At 40.0% G+C, this 21,492-nt stretch overlaps 2 protein-coding genes across 2 annotated transcripts; one reads left to right on the plus strand and one right to left on the minus strand.

Moving 5' to 3' along the window:
- Positions 1–1,551: 1,551 nt before the first annotated feature.
- Positions 1,552–2,572, minus strand: LOC117813902 (olfactory receptor 11A1-like). The gene is made up of 2 exons (XM_034684962.1): positions 2,520–2,572; positions 1,552–2,467 (listed from the first exon to the last, which is right to left on the minus strand). Exons 1-2 carry the CDS (start codon positions 2,570–2,572, stop codon positions 1,552–1,554), a joined length of 969 nt encoding a protein of 322 aa, XP_034540853.1.
- A 5,073-nt stretch (positions 2,573–7,645) lies between these two features.
- LOC117815035 (olfactory receptor 11A1-like) lies at positions 7,646–8,569 on the plus strand. Its single transcript, XM_034686665.1, has one exon. The coding sequence runs from the start codon at positions 7,646–7,648 to the stop codon at positions 8,567–8,569; it is 924 nt and encodes a 307-aa protein (XP_034542556.1).
- The last annotated feature ends 12,923 nt before the right edge of the window (positions 8,570–21,492 follow it).

The following is a 21,492-nucleotide window of genomic DNA, read 5'->3' on the forward strand; positions in this document are numbered from 1 at the left end:
GCCATGTTTTACATCTACAGCTCTAAAATGCAACAGCTTTACTGTCACACTATGTTGCATAAGGAAATGTGTAAGCAAACAAGCTTTGGAGGAATCAATATCAGGAGACTTCCCTCTAAGACAATCAGCCAGTCAGTCTAATATTTGTCTAGCACCAGTTCATAACAACTGTTATATCAGGACACTTTCCATGAAGACATTTTACAGAAAGAGCAGATCTAGACTGGACTCTTAAATAAAATAATCATTGTGCATCAATCCACTTCATTTATACAGCTTCAAATAGCATTTAGACATGCAGAACACTTTACCAAAACCTTACTGTGTTGAAATCAGAGCTGTTGGCTTAGGCCAAAAGCAAAGTTGAGCAGAGAGTGAGGGGTGCAGGTTCTGACAGCTTTCTGTCTGGTCTGTTTGGAACCAGAGAAACACACTTTAAGAATCCTCATGTAAGTATAAAAGATCCAAATCTGAGGAACATGTACTATGAATACATGAAGGACTATGCCGTAAATATTATGTGTCCCGGTGTCAGAGCAGGCCAGTTTAACTATGGAGTAGTTATTACAGTAAACATTGTCAATAATGTTACCATTTACTTTCAGAATCCTTTAAGGCTTTACATTGTCAGGGCCCTGCATATCTCAACGTTCAACCCCTCATTGTCCTAAAATACTGTATTGTATAATAACTTGGTGTTTGTAAACCCTAGTACTAGGATATTATTTATGTTTTGCAATAAGCCTTGCTTGCATAGAAAAGGGTCTGTTTTTATCCAAATAAATGCACAGTGGATCGTTTAAATGTATGCAAACAGCACTGGCATACAGAGACACTATACGCTCAGCAGAGCAGTTTATTGAGCATTTAACCCTTTGTGGGTGCTCTGTGAATTAGACATATACAGCTGAGGTCTTTTAGTCTCATTTGCACAGATTTAGCAGCTGCAAAAGATGATAAATAAATGACTCATAGTTGGTTGCTTTGTGCCATGTTTTACATCTACAGCTCTAAAATGCAACAGCTTTACTGTCACACTATGTTGCACAAGGAAATGTGTAAGCAAACAAGCTTTGGAGGAATCAATATCAGGAAACTTCCCTCTAAGACAATCAGCCTGTCAGTCTAATATTTGTCTAGCACCAGTTCATAACAACTGTTATATCAGGACACTTTCCATGAAGACATTTTACAGAAAGAGCAGATCTAGACTGGACTCTTAAATAAAATAAACATTGTGCATCCATCCACTTTATTTATACATCTTCAAATAGCATTTAGACATGCAGAACACTTTACCAAAACCTTACTGTGTTGAAATCAGAGCGGTTGGCTCAGGGCAAATGGAACTGTCAACACATTAAACACATACACAGTTCATCTAAATGAGACACACTAGGATTCAACAAGTGTTTACAATTGGTCTTCAAAAACCAGCTCAGCTGTTTGTGCTGTTATCAAGTGCATGTTTGATTTCTTGTATGACAGTACAGTGACCCTTAGACATCAAGAAAACTGGACTCATTAAAAGGTATTCATAAATATTTGATCTCAACGATTGAGTTGGATAATCAGAGCTTTAGAACAAAACAGGCTTAAACATATATTGAATATTTTGGACATTTTCAGGCCGTACATGACTGGGTTTAGGATCGGCTGACATGTCATAAGGTATACGGATAAAAATACGGACAGCAGACTTGGTACTCCGCTCATATTCAGCCTGCTCTGAATAAACTCAATGCAAATTCCAAAAGCAAAGTTGAGCAGAGAGGCCAGGTGAGGTGTGCAGGTACTGACAGCTTTTTGTCTGGTCTCTTTGGAACCAGAGAAACACACTTTAAGAATCCTCATGTAAGTATATAAGATCAAAATCAGAGGAGCAATAACTGTGATCATGAGCAAAACTATGCCGTAAATTGTATTTATTGTGGTGTCAGAGCAGGCCAGTTTAACTATGGAGTAGCTATTACAGTAAACATTGTCAATAATGTTCCCACACAGCTGCAGAGTAGAATTCAAGGACACTGTGCAAACAACATTAAAAAAAGATGTTAACCATGACACTGCAATAAGCACAGCAACCTTTTTAAATGTCATAAGAGAGTTATATTGCAGAGGATAACAGATGGCAAGATATCTGTCATAAGAAATGACGGCTAAAATAAAAAGCTCTACAGTTACATATGAGTACACACAGAAGATCTGCAGGAAACACAAAGGAACAGAAACAGTGTGACTGTCAGAGAGAATCTGAACCAAGAGGAGAGGGAAGAACCCCATACTACCAAACAGCTCATTAACAAACAGACTGCATGGAAATATATACATAGGTTCATGTAAGCTCCTGCTCTTACAGATAACAACAATGAGCAACAGGTTGGCACACAGAATTAACGTGTAGATAAACATTACAATCATGAAAAACAAGGGTTTTAAAACCCTGGTTTCAGAAAAGCCACCGAGCCTGAAATGAGAAAAATGTGTAAAATTGCTCATGATTGATCACGACCCATTACCTCATTAACCATAAGCAGAGGACCTGCAGCAGGACCAGGTTGTATGGAGACATTACACACGCTCATTTATATTGTGAGCTCTCATTTCAAATGTTAGTTCCGATTGCTGGGACCGTCTGTGCCTCCCAGTGTTCACCTTCTTTTGGGTTAACTAAAGCAGCAGAACAATGTTAGCGTGTTAGAGTGCAGATGAGTTTACTGCAGAGATTGTGTCTTGTTGAGTAAATACCTACCAGTCACATGACTGGCCACAGGTCTGGAACAGCTGAGGGATTCAAAGTGATGACAGTAACTCAGAAAACTGAAGATTGACCCCAGGACCTTTGTTGAAAAATACTTCTAGGGCCAAAAATGAGTCAGGGATTAGCTATCCATCCATCAACCTTTGACCACTTATTACATTCAGGGTCACAGGGGGGGGCGGAGAGAACCCACGTATGCACATACCCAGGGAGAACACACTAACTCCACACAGAGAGGCACCTGCCCGTCCAGGGATTCAAACCAGGAGCCTTCTTGCTGTGAGGCAACACCTCCTCCTCCTCCTCACTCCTCATCACCAATGTTTAAAGTAAGATTAATCTAAACATTGATTAACCAAAACACTGACACCGGACACTTTTTGTTCAAGTATCTCAGGGTCTTGTTCGTGGGATAAAATATTCTGCGAAATTGAAAAATGACATGTTTTTGTTTAATTGAACCTGGGTTGTTGTTAAATTATATGTACCTGTCTCAGACTCATGGCCAAACTGAAGACTGTACAGAAGTCTAACAAAGTCCTAACTTTACTTTTGTTTTTACTGTCTGGTAATATTGAACTCAACCCCAGTCCAGATATAAATTGTCTGAGTACTCCAACTGAATTTAAATCTAGATCAGGGCTTGGTGTTATACACCTAAATGTTAGAAGTCTATTGCCAAAACTTGACCTAGCTAAAATCTGGGCTAAATCGACTGATGTAGACATTCTTGTCTTTTCTGAAACTTGGCTAAAGAAATCCATCACAGATAAAGATATTGCTATTGAAGGTTATAATGTTTTCCGTTGTGACCGCCCCAGAAAAAAAGGTGGTGGCATAGCAATATATGTCAAATGGAAATTTCATGTTACTGTTCCATCATCTCTTTCCCTCAGCAGTCAATTTGAATTTCTTACTCTTAAGTTGGAGCTGCTAAACGGCCACTTTCTCACCATCGTAGGCTGCTATAGACCGCCCTCTGCTAGTAGTGAGACTTTATCTTCACTGACTACACAGCTTCCAACCTTAGCCTCCAATGAGTTTCTTCTCACAGGAGATCTGAACTGGGATTGGTTATCTTCAAGTTCTGATAGTTTTAAGTCTATGTGAGATTCTTTTAACTTAACACAAATAGTCAACGGGTCAACACGCCCAAACCTCAAAATGTCCAGAGAAATCTTCTCTCCTTGATTTATTTTTAACTAATTCTCCTCACACTTCATCTTTAAATACTACACACTACACCTTTTAATACCACACATTGCACCTTTAAATACCACACACTGTACCTTTAAATACTACACACTACCTTTAAATACTACACAATGCACCTTTAAATACTACACACTGCACCTTTAAATACTACACACTGCCCCTTTAAATACTACACACTGTACCATTAAATACTACACACTGCACCTCTAAATAGTACACGCAGTACCTTTAAATACTCCACACTGCACATTTAAATACTACACACTTCACCTTTAAATAATACACACTGCACCTTTAAATGATACGCACTGTAACTGTAAATACTACACACTGAACATTTAAATACTACACACTTCACCTTTAAATACCACACACTGCACCTTTAAATAACACACACTGTACCTTTAAATACTACACACTTCACCTTTAAATACCACACACTGCACCTTTAAATAACACACACTGTACCTTTAAATATTACACACTTCACCTTTAAATACCACACTGTACCTTTGAATACTACACACTGCACATTTAAATACTACACACTATACCTTTATACACTACACACTGTACCATTAAATACTACAAACTACACCTTTAAATACTACACACTGCACCTTTAAATACTACACACTGTACCATTAAATACTACAAACTACACCTTTAAATACTACAAACTATACCTTTAAATACTACATACTGCACCTTTATACACTACACACTGTACCATTAAATACTACAAACTTCACCTTTAAATACTACACACTGTACCTTTAAATACTACACACTGCACCTTTAATTACTACACACTGCACCTTAAATACAACACACTTTACCTTTTAAATACTACACACTGTACCTTAAATACTACATACTTCACCTTTAAATACTAAACACTGTACCATTAAATTCTACACACTGCACCTTGAAATACTACACACTGCACCTTTAAATACTACACACTGTACCTTTAAATACTACACACTGCATCTTTAAATACTACCCACTGTACCTTTTAATACTACACACTGCACCTTTAAATACTACACACTGCACCTTTAAATACTACACACTGCACCTTTAAACACCACAGACTGTACCATTAAATACTACACACTGTACCTTTAAATACTACACACTGCCCCTTTAAATACTACACACTGTACCATTAAATACTACACACTGCACCTTTAAATAGTACACACAGTACCTTTAAATACTCCACACTGTACATTTAAATACTACACACTTCACCTTTAAATACTACACACTGCACCTTTAAATGATACACACTGTACCTGTAAATACTACACACTGAACATTTAAATACTACACACTGCACCTTTAAATACTACACACTTCACCTTTAAATACCACACACTGCACCTTTAAATAACACACACTGTACCTTTAAATACCACACACTGCACCTTTAAATAACACACACTGTACCTTTAAATGCTACACACTTCACCTTTAAATACCACACTGTACCTTTAAATACCACACACTGCACCTTTAAATACACACTGTACCATTAAATACTACACACTGTACCTTTAGATACTAAACACTGTACCTTTATACACTACAAACTGTACCATTAAATACTACACACTACCTTTAAATACTACACAATGCACCTTTAAATACTACACACTGCTACTTTAAACAACACACACTGTACCATTAAATACTACACACTGCACCTTTAAATAGTACACACTGTACCTTTATATACTACACACTGCCCCTTTAAATACTACACACTGTACCATTAAATACTACACACTGCACCTCTAAATAGTACACGCAGTACCTTTAAATACTCCACACTGCACATTTAAATACTACACACTTCACCTTTAAATAATACACACTGCACCTTTAAATGATACGCACTGTAACTGTAAATACTACACACTGAACATTTAAATACTACACACTTCACCTTTAAATACCACACACTGCACCTTTAAATAACACACACTGTACCTTTAAATACTACACACTTCACCTTTAAATACCACACACTGCACCTTTAAATAACACACACTGTACCTTTAAATATTACACACTTCACCTTTAAATACCACACTGTACCTTTGAATACTACACACTGCACATTTAAATACTACACACTATACCTTTATACACTACACACTGTACCATTAAATACTACAAACTACACCTTTAAATACTACACACTGCACCTTTAAATACTACACACTGTACCATTAAATACTACAAACTACACCTTTAAATACTACAAACTATACCTTTAAATACTACACACTGCACCTTTATACACTACACACTGTACCATTAAATACTACAAACTTCACCTTTAAATACTACACACTGTACCTTTAAATACTACACACTGCACCTTTAATTACTACACACTGCACCTTAAATACAACACACTTTACCTTTTAAATACTACACACTGTACCTTAAATACTACATACTTCACCTTTAAATACTAAACACTGTACCATTAAATTCTACACACTGCACCTTGAAATACTACACACTGCACCTTTAAATACTACACACTGTACCTTTAAATACTACACACTGCATCTTTAAATACTACCCACTGTACCTTTTAATACTACACACTGCACCTTTAAATACTACACACTGCACCTTTAAATACTACACACTGCACCTTTAAATACTACACACTGTACCTTTTAAGTACTACACACTGCACCTTTAAATACTACACACTGCACCTTTTAATACTACACACTTCACCTTTAAATACTACACACTGTACCATTAAATACTACAAACTACAACTTTAAATACTACACACTGTACCATTAAATACTACAAACTACAACTTTAAATACTACACACTGTACCTTAAATACTACATACTTCACCTTTAAATACTACACACTGTACCATTAAATTCTACACACTGCACCTTTAAATACTACACACTGCACCTTTAAATACTACCCACTGTACCTTTTAATACTACACACTGCACCTTTAAATACTACACACTGCACCTTTAAATACTACACACTGTACCTTTTAAGTACTACACAATGCATCTTTAAATACTACCCACTGTACCTTTTAATTCTACACACTTCACCTTTAAATACTACACACTGTACCTTTAAATACTACCCACTACCTTGAACTAATTTAATTCTTTAGATAAAAATATAAAAAATGAAATATCCCTTTCATGAACTGTAATAAAATGTGTTTGTAGAAAAAGTGGACAGAATGGAAACAGAATGTCTTGAAGAATTGTCTTATAATTTGAATAATGACGTCCACATAATAAATAAATGTATTCAGATTGAGCTTTCTGAGCGATGGGTTGTCTGATTGTGAGTCTGCTGCTGGAGGCCCTCCCCTGTGAAGGTTAAAAGAAGCAGAAGCAGAGACAGAGCTCAGTTTGGGGGGGCTCACGGTCTGAATACAGCAACTGAATGTTACCTGAGTGCTACACTAAGGTGTCATGGTAAATGTGGGTAAAGTTGTTTTAAATTGCTTATCAATGGTACAATGTGTGTTAAATGCTTGAGTTGCTCAGTCTAAAGAAATCCAAACTTTAAAATTAGCTTTCAGAAATCTGTAACAAAGTGCAGCAGTTGTTTTGTTTTGTAACGTGTTTATCTGCTGAAAAGGAGGATCATGTTTAATTCTACGCAGGTTTCGTATTTCATACTAAGCACCTACTCTGACACTAAGGATTTGAAGTCTTTATATTTCATTATTACCATGTCTCTGTATGTTTTTATAATGCTCTCAAACCTCCTGCTCATCGTGGTGATCTGTTTGCATAGAAGCCTCCATGAGCCCATGTACATCTTCCTCTGCAGTCTGTTTGTGAACGAGCTGTTTGGTAGCACCGGGTTGTTTCCATTCCTCTTGGTTCAGATTCTCTCTGACAGTCACACTGTTTCTGCTCCTCTCTGTTTCCTGCAGATCTTCTGTGTGTACTCATATGTGTGTGTAGAATATTTAAACCTAGCCATAATGTCTTATGACCGATATCTTGCGATCTGTTACCCTCTACAATATAACACACATATGACAGCGAAAAAGGTGGCCATGCTTATTGGTGCAGCGTGGTTATTCCCTCTTTTTGCAATAGTTGTTTTGATATCTTTGAGCGCGCCCTTACAGCTGTGCGGGAACATCCTCAACAAAGTGTTCTGTGGAAACTATGCTATTGTTAAACTGGCCTGCTTTGATACCAGAGTAAATAACATTTATGGACTTCTATATACTGTCATCTCAGTCATTATCCCTCTCTTTTTAATTCTTTACACTTACATGAAAATTTTAAAAGTCTGTTATTCTGGTTCCAAGCAGACCAGACAGAAAGCCGTCAGTACCTGCACCCCTCACCTGGCTTCTCTGCTCAACTTCTCGTTTGGTTGTTGTTTTCAAATATTACAGAGCAGATTGGATATGAGCTTACCAAGCGCGCTGGATATCTTATTGTCATTATACTTTCTAACATGCCAGCCTCTCTTTAACCCACTACTTTATGGACTGAAACTGCCTAAAGTATATAACATATGTAAGCACCTTATGTGTGGTGGGGTGTAGGTCAACCAGCAGACCAGCTCAGTTTATATAATTGCCTCTGCTGGGATCTGGTGTCACCATGAAACGTCTTCAGTTGAATCTGTGTGTAAAAAATGAAATCTATCACAGAGCTCTGACAGGTAAAGAACATCTATTTTAATGTTATGAACTGTGACTTTGTGGGATGATAGCAGGAGTGTGTAAAACACACGTCTGCATGTGACTTAGGAATATCCCAAACTTCAACATATGAAAAGAATAAAATGGATTCAAGGCATCGGCACTATCTCTGGCTTTTGATGTTTAATGGTACTCTGTACAGATGGTCCTAAGAAGTGTATCAATGAGTGAGTCAGCACAGAAACCAGTAAAGGTCCAATATAATAACTGTCCAGACAGCTCTACAAGAAAAACATTCACAACCTCAAAGTATATTTTTGAGAAGTGGAATATTACTCCAGATTTCCTCCTATGAGCTGACCAGTGTTGTGCAAGTTACTGAAAAATAGTAACTAGTTACAGTTACTAGTTACTTTATTCAAAAAGTAACTAAATTACTCTGTTAATTACTTACACCAAAAAGTAATGAATTACTGTTAAAAGTAACTTTTTAGTTACTTTATAATAAGAACATTCTTTAATGCTCCTATTTATGCACTACCAGCTTCATTTCAGTGCTGTATGGAATGGCTGTCTAACATGAGTCTGGTTCTGCCTGAGGTTTCTGCCTGTTAAAAGGAAGTTTGTCCTCTCCGCTGTAACTAGCTAAATACTGCGATGTGTAATGCTCATGGTGGATTAAGGTGGGGTCAGACTGAGTCTTACCCTGTCTTGGTGTTGGGTCTCTGTTCATAATTTGACATAGTGTGGTCTAGACCTCCTATGTTTGTAAAAGCGTCTTGAGATAACGTTTGTTGTGATTTGGCGCTATACAAATAAAGATTGATTGATTGATTGATTGATTGATTGATTGATAATACACTATTGATCATCTTTACAGTTTCTATTCATTTGCATGCACATCGCTAAACTTTGCTCAGCATTATGATCAATGCAAACACAGACTTGACTCAACCTCAAAGTAATTTTTAAATGCTACTTTATTTAAGTCAGACCAGCAACAACTGACAATATCACAAGGATTTCTGAAATAAATAAAACAAAACAGTCTGAATATATTATTCAGAATCAAAGATAAAAAAAATAAAGTGGCTTCAGCATCATAAAAGCTGGTGTGTTTAGCCCTTAAAAATGTTCCTTCACAGCTTAAGTATGAAAATATAAAATAATGAGCGTATTTCCACTTTGAGAAACTCGTCTTGCTTTCGCCTTTACTCTCCATGACTGCCGCACATGTTATTAAACGGAAACACGCCCACACGCGTCTTCTTCTTTTGTTTTACAGCGGTTGGCATGGCACCCAGCAATCCCACAATGCATTGCCACTGTAAACAGGAAGAAGTACACTGCAGCTAGCCAACAATGAATTAATTTAAAGTAACGGACAAACGCACGATGTTGTAACGGTAACTGAGTTTATTTATTTTAAAAAGTAATGCGTTAGAGTATAAGTTACTGTCAAAAGTAACGGCGTTACAGTAACGCGTTATTAGTAACGCGTTACTGCCCAACACTGGAGCTGACCCTGCAGTGTGACGTGGCACTAACTCTGTGACTCTTTAGATTGAATGGATGCTTTGTGTTTGTTACTAAAAGGAAAAGGTTTGAATTAAATCCAAACATCTATGTATGATGAAAGTTAATGTGTTGAATTTATTCAGTTTCAGAAGTGTTTCCTGAAGAAGTGTGACATATTACTATGATACATGCTAAACTGATAAAACATGTATATTTCTGCTTCAACAGGAGGAAGAACTACCAACATGCTCCTTTTGTAACAGCTTCCAGTTTTCAAACAACAGAAAAGAATCACACACAGTGTCCATCAGTCCAACCCACGACAATCCATCACTAAATCAGGAAAACAAGCACACAGACACTACGATAAAAACAAAACAACAGTTCCAGGTCAGCTAAAAAAAAATCATTTGACAACAAATCAACAACAAGTCTCAACATGAGGCGGTCCATGAGTGATTTTAGGATTGACGGTAACGTGTCAGATCCTCTCCTGAGGAAGTACATTAAATATTTCTTTGTACCACATTGTATCAGTGCAGGGTTTGTATTGGATCCATCTCAACACATTTACTTTCCAAGAGTAATAATTTATCCAACAGTTTAAATTAAAGAGGGAAGTGACACATCCTTAGAGGGCAGGATGAGTAAGAAGAGCCCTGGAACTTTTTAAAGTTTGTTTTTAAAAATCCAGTGAGCTCTTCGGCAGAGAACCAAAACTGAGAAATGAATCTGTCAGAGAAGATGAACATAGTCTCCTCTTTAATCGAGACATTTCAAACAGAGGTGACAGGTTCTGATCCAGTTTGTTCTGAACACAAGGTGTTACATGAAGGCAGTGTTTTAATACAATCAACTGCTTCTCAGCGGCCATCTTTTATGTACTCATTCTAAAGTTCCTTCTCTCATTTACGTTGGAGGTGTCACAAGCGTAAATGCAGCTACTGCATACAACAGTAGAAAGAGGAAATGAAATGAAAAGAGTTCTCATAGTTCATAAGAAAAGATTCTGGGGCAGTAAATTCAGGGAGATTGACTCAGGGGAGACTCTGCCCATTAACAATGTGACAATGATAGTACCCAAAGGCCTTAGACAGGCCACACTGAATCTGAAGCTTCTGAAAAGACACGAGAGAACCATCGTTCAATGAGTCCTCAATAACTTAAATACCTCTGGGTTTTGTTAAGTAAAGACTGAGCTGCGACTCGCCGGGATGAAGTCTGCATTCCCACAGATGGACGTCAGCGTGGAGACTCGATCCTTCAACATGCTTGCTTGACATAATCTGCTTGGTGTCAGCCTCAAGTGAACACCTGAGGAGCTGCGTGTTCTTGCACTACTGCATGGACCTAATATTTCAGCATCAGAAGCTGCTGATTGATAAATTCCCCACAGGAAAGACCACCTTGAGGAAGCTGTTTCCTTATTATCCTTTTAGATTTTGATACCTGTCTGTGATAAAGAACTCCTGGACATCTGCACCGCATGAGAAAAACGTAGCTTTCATGAACTTTGGGATCAGCACAGAAGCCTTGAGAGACAGCCCCTCTTGGCATCAGCCCTGACAGGCTTCTGACCATAGGTGTTCGTGTTAATATGTCAGACTGTTACTTATTATCCTCATGAGGCTCGACATGTCTTTAGTTGATGTTAACAATCAGGAAAAGGATCCATGAACAGAGTTTGTGGGCAGAGATAGTTCTTCTTCTGTGGTGAATCTTTAAAACTGCTCCCTTTGCAATGTCTGTGAACCTTCATGTGAACATCCCACACGCTATAGTTACGATTTTTATACCAAAGAGGACCAAGTCTTTGCAAAGGAAGGATTTCAAGTGCTGCTCGAGCATTACTTCAAAAGATACCAACAACCACAACAATCATTGCCATCCTCCCTCACGCCCAAAATGAGCAATCTATCCAAAATCATCATAAAACAATGTTGTGTTTTCAGATATGATGTCTTTTTTTTTTTTTTTTTTTTAATTTAATATATGCAACAGACACAAAAGTGCTAGACATCAAACAGAACACAAAAGAAAAACAAACCATAGAACTTGAGAGCAACAACCAAACAAAGCCATCAAGTATAGAACAAAGTACAAAAAAAAAAAAAACAAACAAAGAGACTAGAAGAAAAACAAAACAAAACAAACAAACAAACAAACAAACAAAAAAAAAAAAAACGGTTAGGAAAGAAGAGTGGGACTATAGGTGACGATCACAAAACAAAACACACACAAAGAAAAAAAAAAAAAAAAAAAACACAACAAAAAAAAACAAAAACAAAAAAAAACAAAACAGAACAATCAAGACGAGAGTAGACTGTTATGGAGGGGATTGTCAAGAAAGAGAAAAGAGAAAAAACACAATAGAAAGAGAAGATAAAGACTAGAAGAGAAAAAATGCTTGCTTTTGAGAAGGACAAGAGAGGTTTTAGAAGGGGGATTATGAATGTGTGTGTGCAGTTATATGGGTGTTGATGTTTATGTGCATGTTGTAGTTTGATGGGTATTTACAGGGTATTTATAAGTGGACTCTAGTAAGCTTGTAGTGTGCCACTGCGGATGATGAGAGGGCATGGTGGAGGGAGGAGCTGTAGGTGCCAGCATACTGGTATCGGCCAGGCCCGGCTCTGCAAAGGCAGCCCCCAGACCCTTGGGAGGGGACTTGCGAATTGCAGAGCCAGGCCAGTTTCAGGTGCATACATTTTAGGGGGGCCACCAGACCCAAGGGAGGAAGCCCCCCCTCATGTGATGCACGCAATGATGATGCGCTGATTGAGGGTGATGACACAGCTGTTATTTAAGACGGGTAGGGTGGCAGAGGAGGTCCCAGTTTTATGCAGTGATCAGTGAGTCCTTTTATGTTTGTGTATGTATGTGTGTTTGTGTGTTTGTGTGTCTGTGTGTCTGTGTGTTTGTATATTTCTGTTTTAATGATGGAGGTGATGGGGTGCGGTTATGTCCTAAAGATGAAGAGAGGGGATGGAAAGCAGATAGGAGAGCATGAAAGATGAAATCAGAGAAGTAATAGTATGAACAAAACAAAACAAAACAAAAAAAATATATATATATATATATATGATATGATGTCTTAATATTATACCAGCATTTAAAAATGGTTGAAATCAGGCTTCATGATGCTTGGACCTGAGTTTCTTATACGTTTTTATGCTGAATGTGATGTGTCAGGAAAAAGTATCCAACTTCTTTGAAGTCATGTTTCCTTGTTTCCTTCGTCTTGCCTGGTTTCCTTGCGTCTCTCCATGCATCCCTGTAGGACAGGAATGGCCACGAGAAGAGGGAAACAGGGATAGGTTTTAAGGGACTTGAAAAGTGGCTCAGTTGGAGGAGTCACTCAGTGACTGTAGCAGGTGAGCAGATCAATGGCCACGGTTACATGATGTTTTTTAATTCAGAATTAGTTATTCAGAATTAAATAATTTAGAATTAAAGTATTCTCCTTCGTGTTGACATGGAAATAGTAATACCGAATTGAGGTTTACATGGAAAACACGTTTAACCGCCTTTATTCAATTCCGCTTAAGGTCTGGGGGTTCGGATCAAGGGAGAGGTTCCGGTGGCTGGTGGTGAGGCTTTCAGCACTGTGACTGCCCCCTGGTGGCTGGCTGCAGTATAGGTAAAAAAATATATCTCCCCCATTCATTTGAATGGGGGAGCAGTCAAACTTTAAAAAATAAATACACGTGGTAGGAATGTTTCTCACATCTGTATGCTGTAGTGATATGTAGTTAGTATTTGACTGTTTTGTGTTCAAGGCCTCTTTTTCCTGAAAAGTTTCTTTTTCATTAGTTATTAGAGTTTAACAAACGGGGTTTTACTTCTGGGTTTAGATTTGATTCACAGCCGCCGTAGAGGGAAAGTTCAAAGGACACACAGCGTCTTGTGATGCTACGCTGTAGGGCGGAGCTTATTACAGTGCCTTCACAGGCTCTGGCTGCACAATGGCGGCGCCCGGGAGAGGGATTTTTTGGCTTCAGAACTGTACAACGGGAAGAGGCGGAGCGACGCTGTCCATTTTTATTTACAGTCTATGGCTGGGAAGGGTTCTGATTGGACAGGGGCGGGCGTGACGTATTTACGTCTACCGGAAGAAAACAGACTCCAGTTCCTGCTTCTTTTATTATCGGTTACAACATGGAAGACCACACAACAAGTTCAATTTTCACTTTGATTTTGATTAGAGTTTTGAATAAGCAGCTCGACACATACATACTGCTTCACTTTCGTCAGCTGAGGAGGAGAAGAGAGATAGAGGACCGGAGAAGGGAGGTGGAAGACCGTACTTTGGCGAATCAAAGCCGGTTAGTGCAACGGCTGCTCTACCTCAGCCTGAAATATGTGCCCGCCAGCGTGGAATATGTGCGTCATCGCGACAGGACAAGAGAACGAGCACGCTCAGAACCACCGGAATTAATTCAAAGCAGAATGAACGTATACAAGATCGAGGAATTATTCAATTCAGATTTAAAATCAGAATAAACCAGACACTTACTTCAGATTTAAGTTTAATTCAAAATGGTCTTTTTTTTTTTTTTTTTTAGGAATAAGGTGTTTACATGGTCATTTTTAATCTTTTTAAAGAGGATTTAATTTTAATTCTGAATTAAAGAGGAATTAAAAGTCTCATGTAAACATAGCCAATGTTTGAAAGCCATTCTCTGAAGCTGTCATACTGTGTATTGAGAACAATGTGTGATTATGGTTCTTACTCTGAGGTGTGTTTGTGTTTAAAAGGACATACATATTTTTAACTATTGTGCTGTTAAACATGTTAAACTTTTACAAAGCTGTGTGAAAATGTTCATGTTCATTCACTATCACAACATGTTGTCAATAACTGCAGAAGACACAAACAGGGGGTGATGATGATGAACTCTACACAGGTTTCATATTTCACACTGGGTGCCTACTTTGAGACAGGGGCTCTTAAATATTTATTGTTTCTGATAATTCTGTTGTTCTATATTTATATCATTTGTGCTAATTCCTTCCTGGTGGTGGTGATCTGTCTGAACCGCAGCCTCAATGAGCCCGTGTATCTCTTTCTGTGCAGCCTGTTTGTGAACGAGCTGTACGGCAGCACGGGTCTGTTCCCTCTGCTCCTGGTTCAGACCCTCTCTGAGGTCCACACCATTTCTGCTCCTCTCTGCTTCCTGCAGGTCTTCTATTTGTACTCTTACGGAGGTATAGAGTTTCTAACTTTGGCCATCATGTCTTATGACAGGTATCTCACTATATGTTATCCTCTACAATATAACACACTAATGACCTCCAATAAGATTGCTGTTCTCACTGCTTTAATATGGTTGTACCCTTTATTTATCAACATTGTATTCACGTGGGGTCTGACAATGCCTTTACAGCCGTGTGGAAACATCTTTAACAAAGTTTACTGTGATAACTGTTATATTGTCAATCTGGCCTGCTCAGACACAACAGTCAATAATGTGGGTGGACTTTGTCACATGTGTACAGTAATCCATCCATCCATCCATCTTCTTCCGCTTATCCGGGTCCGGGTCGCGGGGGCAGCAGTCTCAGCAGGGAAGCCCAGACACTCCTCTCCCCGGCCACTTCCACCAGCTCTTCTGGGAGGATACCGAGGCGCTCCCAGGCCAGCTGAGAGACATAGTCTCGCCAGCGTGTCCTGGGCCTTCCCCGTGGCCTCCTCCCAGTCGGACATGCCCGAAACACCTCCCCAGGGAGACGCCCGGGAGGCATCCTAACCAGATGCCCGAACCACCTCATCTGGCTCCTCTGGATCCGGAGGAGCAGCGGCTCTACTTTGAGCCTCTCCCGGATGTCTGAGCTCCTGACCCTCTCTCTAAGGCTGAGCCCAGACACCCTGCGGAGAAAGCTCATTTCGGCCGCTTGTATTCGCGATCTCGTTCTTTCGGTCACTACCCACAGCTCGTGACCATAGGTGTCGGAACGTAGATTGACCGGTAAATTGAGAGCTTTGCCTTCTGGCTCAGCTCTCTCTTCACCACGACAGACCGGTACAGCGCCCGCATCACTGCAGACGCCGCCCCGATCCGTCGGTCAATCTCCCGCTCCCTTTTCCCCTCACTCGTGAACAAGACCCCGAGATACTTGAACTCCTCCGCCTGGGGCAAAGACTGCTTGTTTACAGTAATCTTTGGTTTAACAGCTCTCATCATTTATACCCACATTAGGATCCTTTAAAGTTTGTTTCTCTGGCAAACAGACCAGACAGAAAGCAGTCAGGACTTGCACCCCTCACCTGGCCTCGCTGCTCAACTTCTCTTCTGGGTGTTTCTTTGAGATCGTACAGAGCTGACAGGTCAACCACTCATCAACCCTTTACTGTAAATGGACTTGGTAAATGGACTTGTACTTATATAGCGCTTTTCTAGTTTGTTTGACCACTCAAAGCGCTTTTACACTACTTGTCACATTCACCCATTCATACCCATTCACTCACTGATGGTAGAGACTGCTATGTAGTGAGGGACCATCAGTGTTAGCTAATCCCATTCATTCACATTCACACACCTCTGAACAACAGAGGGAGCAATTTGGGGTTCAGTGTCTTGCTCAAGGACACTTCGGCATGTGACTGCTGGAGCTGGGATCGAACCGCCAACCTTCTGATTGATAGACGACCCACTCTACCCACTGAGCCACAGCCGCCCCTGTACTGTACGGATTAAAGATGTCCAAAATACGCATGGTTTATAAAAGTATGTTATTCCGGGAAATTGGGGGAAATGTTTGATAAAGTCCACATGAACATCTATGAACATTTAAACAAATCATACTTGTTATCCCCAATGTTTACACGGTTTGACTTCTTCTGGGAATATTTAACATTTATGCAGAACGGCCTTCATTCAAATAAAGACCTGAGAGGTTGACTTGAAGAAGACTTACTGCTTTTTAAGAGAAAACAACTTTTCTTTGTTTACTTAGAAAAACAAACTATATTCACACAATATTTATTTAAAATGATTAACAGGTAATCTTCAAGGCTGATAAATGGTAGAAACTTAGAGTTAGGCTGACTTTCTGGGGATGTGAGGATGGTCACAGTCTACCTTTACTTTCTTATGAGATGTAAGTATGGAAATATGAAAAGATGTACTTCAAAATGTTTAAACAGAAATGATGGTTGCTGTGATACCTCAGTCACATTAAAGCTCGTAACTCTCCTCACTACCAGGAAAAAGTTCTCGGTTTGAAATTCTTCACACTTCCCTGGACTTTGAATGTGTTTCATATTGCTTCAGCCCTGAGACGCTGTGTGTTCAGAGCATTTCTCTTTTCAAATGTCATACACTTTGTATTCTGTCATTACTACATTCTACATCTGTCTATTCCTCAAGCTTATTTTGTCTGTTTGAAAACCAAATAAAGTGTTAATCACAGAAATGTCTCGTCTATAAGTAGGATGAAGTTTTTCCATAGGTCGTTATTATTTAGGGACAGTGGGTGGAATATAGCAAAAGACTGAGGATGACATGCAGCCAGGGCGGGGGGCTGAGGATGAACCAGGACCTGAGCCTTTGTATGTATGAGAAACCAGAGCCCAGTCTGAGCACAGAGATGTTCGTCACAGTAGTCCCAGCACCACCTTCTGGCAACAGGGAGTTAATGCTACCATATAATAACTTCTGATTCTTATTTTGTTGGCCGCATCCTATTTATATTTGATTAGGTATGCTCAGACCATCACCATGCTCCATTACAAAAACCTGCAAAGCCTGCACCATAAGTAGGTGTTTTTTTTAGGCAGAAAGCAGAGTATTTTTAGTCATTTCCAGGGGCCTCTTTGGATTAACTCCTCATCGAGGGAACATCAAGTATAGCTTGGATTTTGTTTAAAGTTAGAAGAGACTTTTCAATGAAGAGTTTTCGAAGTCAAGTATAAAAAAACTCAAAGGTCACAGCTGTGGCGGCTCGTCCAAGTTTTATGACTATGCCTTAAACCTAAGTAAAGTAACCCACACACACACAACATGATAATATTCAGCCTTTGTAATAGCACCACCTCCTGGTAAGAGCCAGTAAGCCTTTTATAAGATTGTGAACTGTGACTTCATGTTTTCCAAAACACTGAACCTTGAAGAGCCGTTATGACTGTCCTGTGTTTGATAAAGACACCACGGCTGCAGCATGCTCTGAGCTGCTTCACAGACTAACTCAGATATGGTCGCCTCTTTAGGCCTTCAAATGTTCAGATGAAACCATCTGAGAACATCGCCACCTCACTCCACCACTTCAGAGCAGATAACATCATTACAGACTCTACACATCCCGGCACTGTGACTCTCTGTCAGGCCCTGCAGGTCAACTAAAACACACATCCAGATTCAAACGGCTTTTCTGCAACAGCTGTTCACACAACAGCAAAAATCACTGAGACTCATGAACACTCACTCAAGCTGCTAACAACCTGCACCTCAGGTAACTATCATGTGTAACATTGATATTGTTGTACTGTTGTTCTATAGTTTCATACATCATATGCACCGGTAGAGTTTCACTCCGAACTCTATGTAGAGCAATAAAGGCTTTGGATCTCCACACTGAGGCTTCAGCCTGAGATGCAGAGACACAGGACAGAAGCAACAGGAAACACTGGGATAATAAACTTTTTATTTCATCCAGTAATCTCTCCAGAACAAGTTCAAAACAAAGAACCTGTTCTGAAGGTGAAAGCTGAGATAAAAATGGAGTTTCCCTATGTTCTGGACATGGTCTGAACAGAGAGACCCCGAGGACTACACACAGAAAGCCTCAAAGTGAAGGCATGAAGATGCTCCACGGGGAGCTCATTAGCTTGTTTGTGAGGCTGATTACAGCCTCCACGGTGTCCAAGTGTCCACACTGACGTCTCCGGGGTCTGTTGAGCAGCAGATAGAGCTGCTGATGATGAGTGTGATGAAGGGCAGAGCTCTGTAGGGGCTCGTTACTGTGAAATGATACTGTAAACATGATGACACCAGAGTCCCAGCGCCCTCTCGCTGTCCACCTTACATCACACTCAGACCCAAACAAGGACAATCACGTCTTTAAGTAATTAGGAAATCAACTTTCACTAATGTCTCTCACTCAGTTAGAATCAGGTCATTGTTTCCAGGACTTTGGTTATTTCCATGCAGGTTGTTTCTTTATGAGGAGACTTTGCCCTAAAGTAAGAGTGATTACATTCAGTACAGTCAATATGCACTCTATCATAACTTAAACAAGTATGATCAGTTTTTACAACTAGAAATAAAACATCAAATGTTTTTAAAAAGCTCCAAATAGGGTCAAACAGGGTCTCGTTTATTAACGCTGTGAACTAACAAAACAGGGCCTGAAATTCATGTACGCCACTTCTCACGCTCAGTTTGAGATCTTTAAAACAGAAACAGAGCTCGAGTATTGACTAAAACTAGGAAGAGAGAGCACATCTCTCCAGTGTTAGCTTCTCTACACTGGCTCCCAATAAAATGTAGAATAGAATTTAAAATCCTTCTTTTAACCTACAAAGCCCTTAAAAATCAGGCACCCTCGTATCTTAAAGAGCTCATAGTGCCCTATTACCCCTCTAGAACTCTACGCTCCCAACATGCAGGCTTGCTAGTTGTACCTAAAATCTCTAAAAGTAGTGTGGGAGGTAGAACCTTCAGTTATCAGGCCCCTCTCCTTTGGAATCATCTACCAGTCAGGGTCCGGGAGGCAGACACCCTCTCCACTTTTAAGAGTAGACTTAAAACTTTCCTTTTTGATAAAGCTTATAGTTAAGCTGGATCAGGCTTGGACCAGCTTTTGTCATGCTGCTATAGGCCTAGACTGCCGGGGGAACTGGCACACTGACACACTGGGATCCTAGCTCACCTTCTTCCCCCCAACCCCTTCATCACTTACTTTAACTCTGCCTGTCCCATTAAAGTTACTAACCATAGACCTTTCTGGAGTCCCTGAGCTCCCTTGTCTCGTAGGTTCCTCTGAGCTGCCGTAGACGTCCTCCTGCTGTGGACGATCTGGACTCCAGCTGATACGGACGTGCTGGACTCCAGCGGCAACAGCTTCTACGACTCGTCTCATCACTATCACCTCTCTCTCTTACTCCCCTCTATCTGTCTTTCCAGACCCAACTCAGTCGAGGCAGATGTGTGTCTAACATGAGTCTGGTTCTGCCTGAGGTTTCTGCCTGTTAAAAGGAAGTTTTTCCTCACCACTGTAACTAGCTAAATACTGCGATGTGCAATGCTCATGATGGATTAAGGTGGGGTCAGACTGAGTCTTATCCTGTCTTGGTGTTGGGTCTCTGTTCAAAATTTGACATAGTGTGGTCTAGACCTCCTATGTTTGTAAAAGCGTCTTGAGATAACGTTTGTTGTGATTTGGAGCTATACAAATAAAGATTGATTGATTGATTGATTGAAACACGACGGATAATGTGCAGACAGGTAAGCAAACTATGACCCAGGCGTACACACGTTTTGGAGGCAGGGGAAATTGGCGACTCAGGTGGTGGGAGGGTGAACTGAAGTCAGATCATATTTCATGTTGTTTACAATAAGTCTGCGTGAGCACGGTTTCAAAAATTGTACCTGGTTTGAAGAGCTTCTGTAATCAGGACATCAGTTAGTACAGCTGTAAAATAAATCACATCTCCAACGTCCAACCACATCGGAAACAACTTCCTGAAACACAAGAAGAGACGGCGTGGTTCAGACAAAGGTACTGAGCAAAACCTGCAGACCAGCAGGAAGACTCGGGAACCGTAACTAAAGCTTCATAAATCCACAAGGCCTTAGCATTCGCTTTAACCTGTTGTTATTGTGAGGAACAAATAATAAGGCCCTGAACACTGAGCACATTATGAAGCTGACATGAGCAGCAGCAATAACTAGCTAGCTTCAGTAGCTGAATACAGCTACACACACACACACACACACACACACACACACACACACACACACACACAAAAAGCTGGATTGCAGTAGATGAAGCTTGTGTATTTCTTACCTGTAACAACGCACTTTGCACTGGACCCCGCCGACGCTGGTGCTGGTCTAGAAGCTGCTGGTGGGACAAGGGAGTACAGCCGTTATGGTCTTTAATGGCTCGGTAGTCGCTTTTTAACTTCTTCAATTTCTCCCAACACTGCTGGAAGGTCCGGTGATACACGTGCTCTTCCATCAGCTTTGGGACCTCTTGGTACACCTTTTCGTTTCTGGTAGCTCCGTCCAATCCCATTGGATCCATTCTTCGGCCACCAGACACAAAAAAGTCTGGACCTCATCAACGGACCACGGAAAAACTTT

The sequence above is a fragment of the Notolabrus celidotus genome, chromosome 6 (assembly GCF_009762535.1).
Source record: "Notolabrus celidotus isolate fNotCel1 chromosome 6, fNotCel1.pri, whole genome shotgun sequence".
Classification (NCBI taxonomy): Eukaryota; Metazoa; Chordata; class Actinopteri; order Labriformes; family Labridae; genus Notolabrus; species Notolabrus celidotus.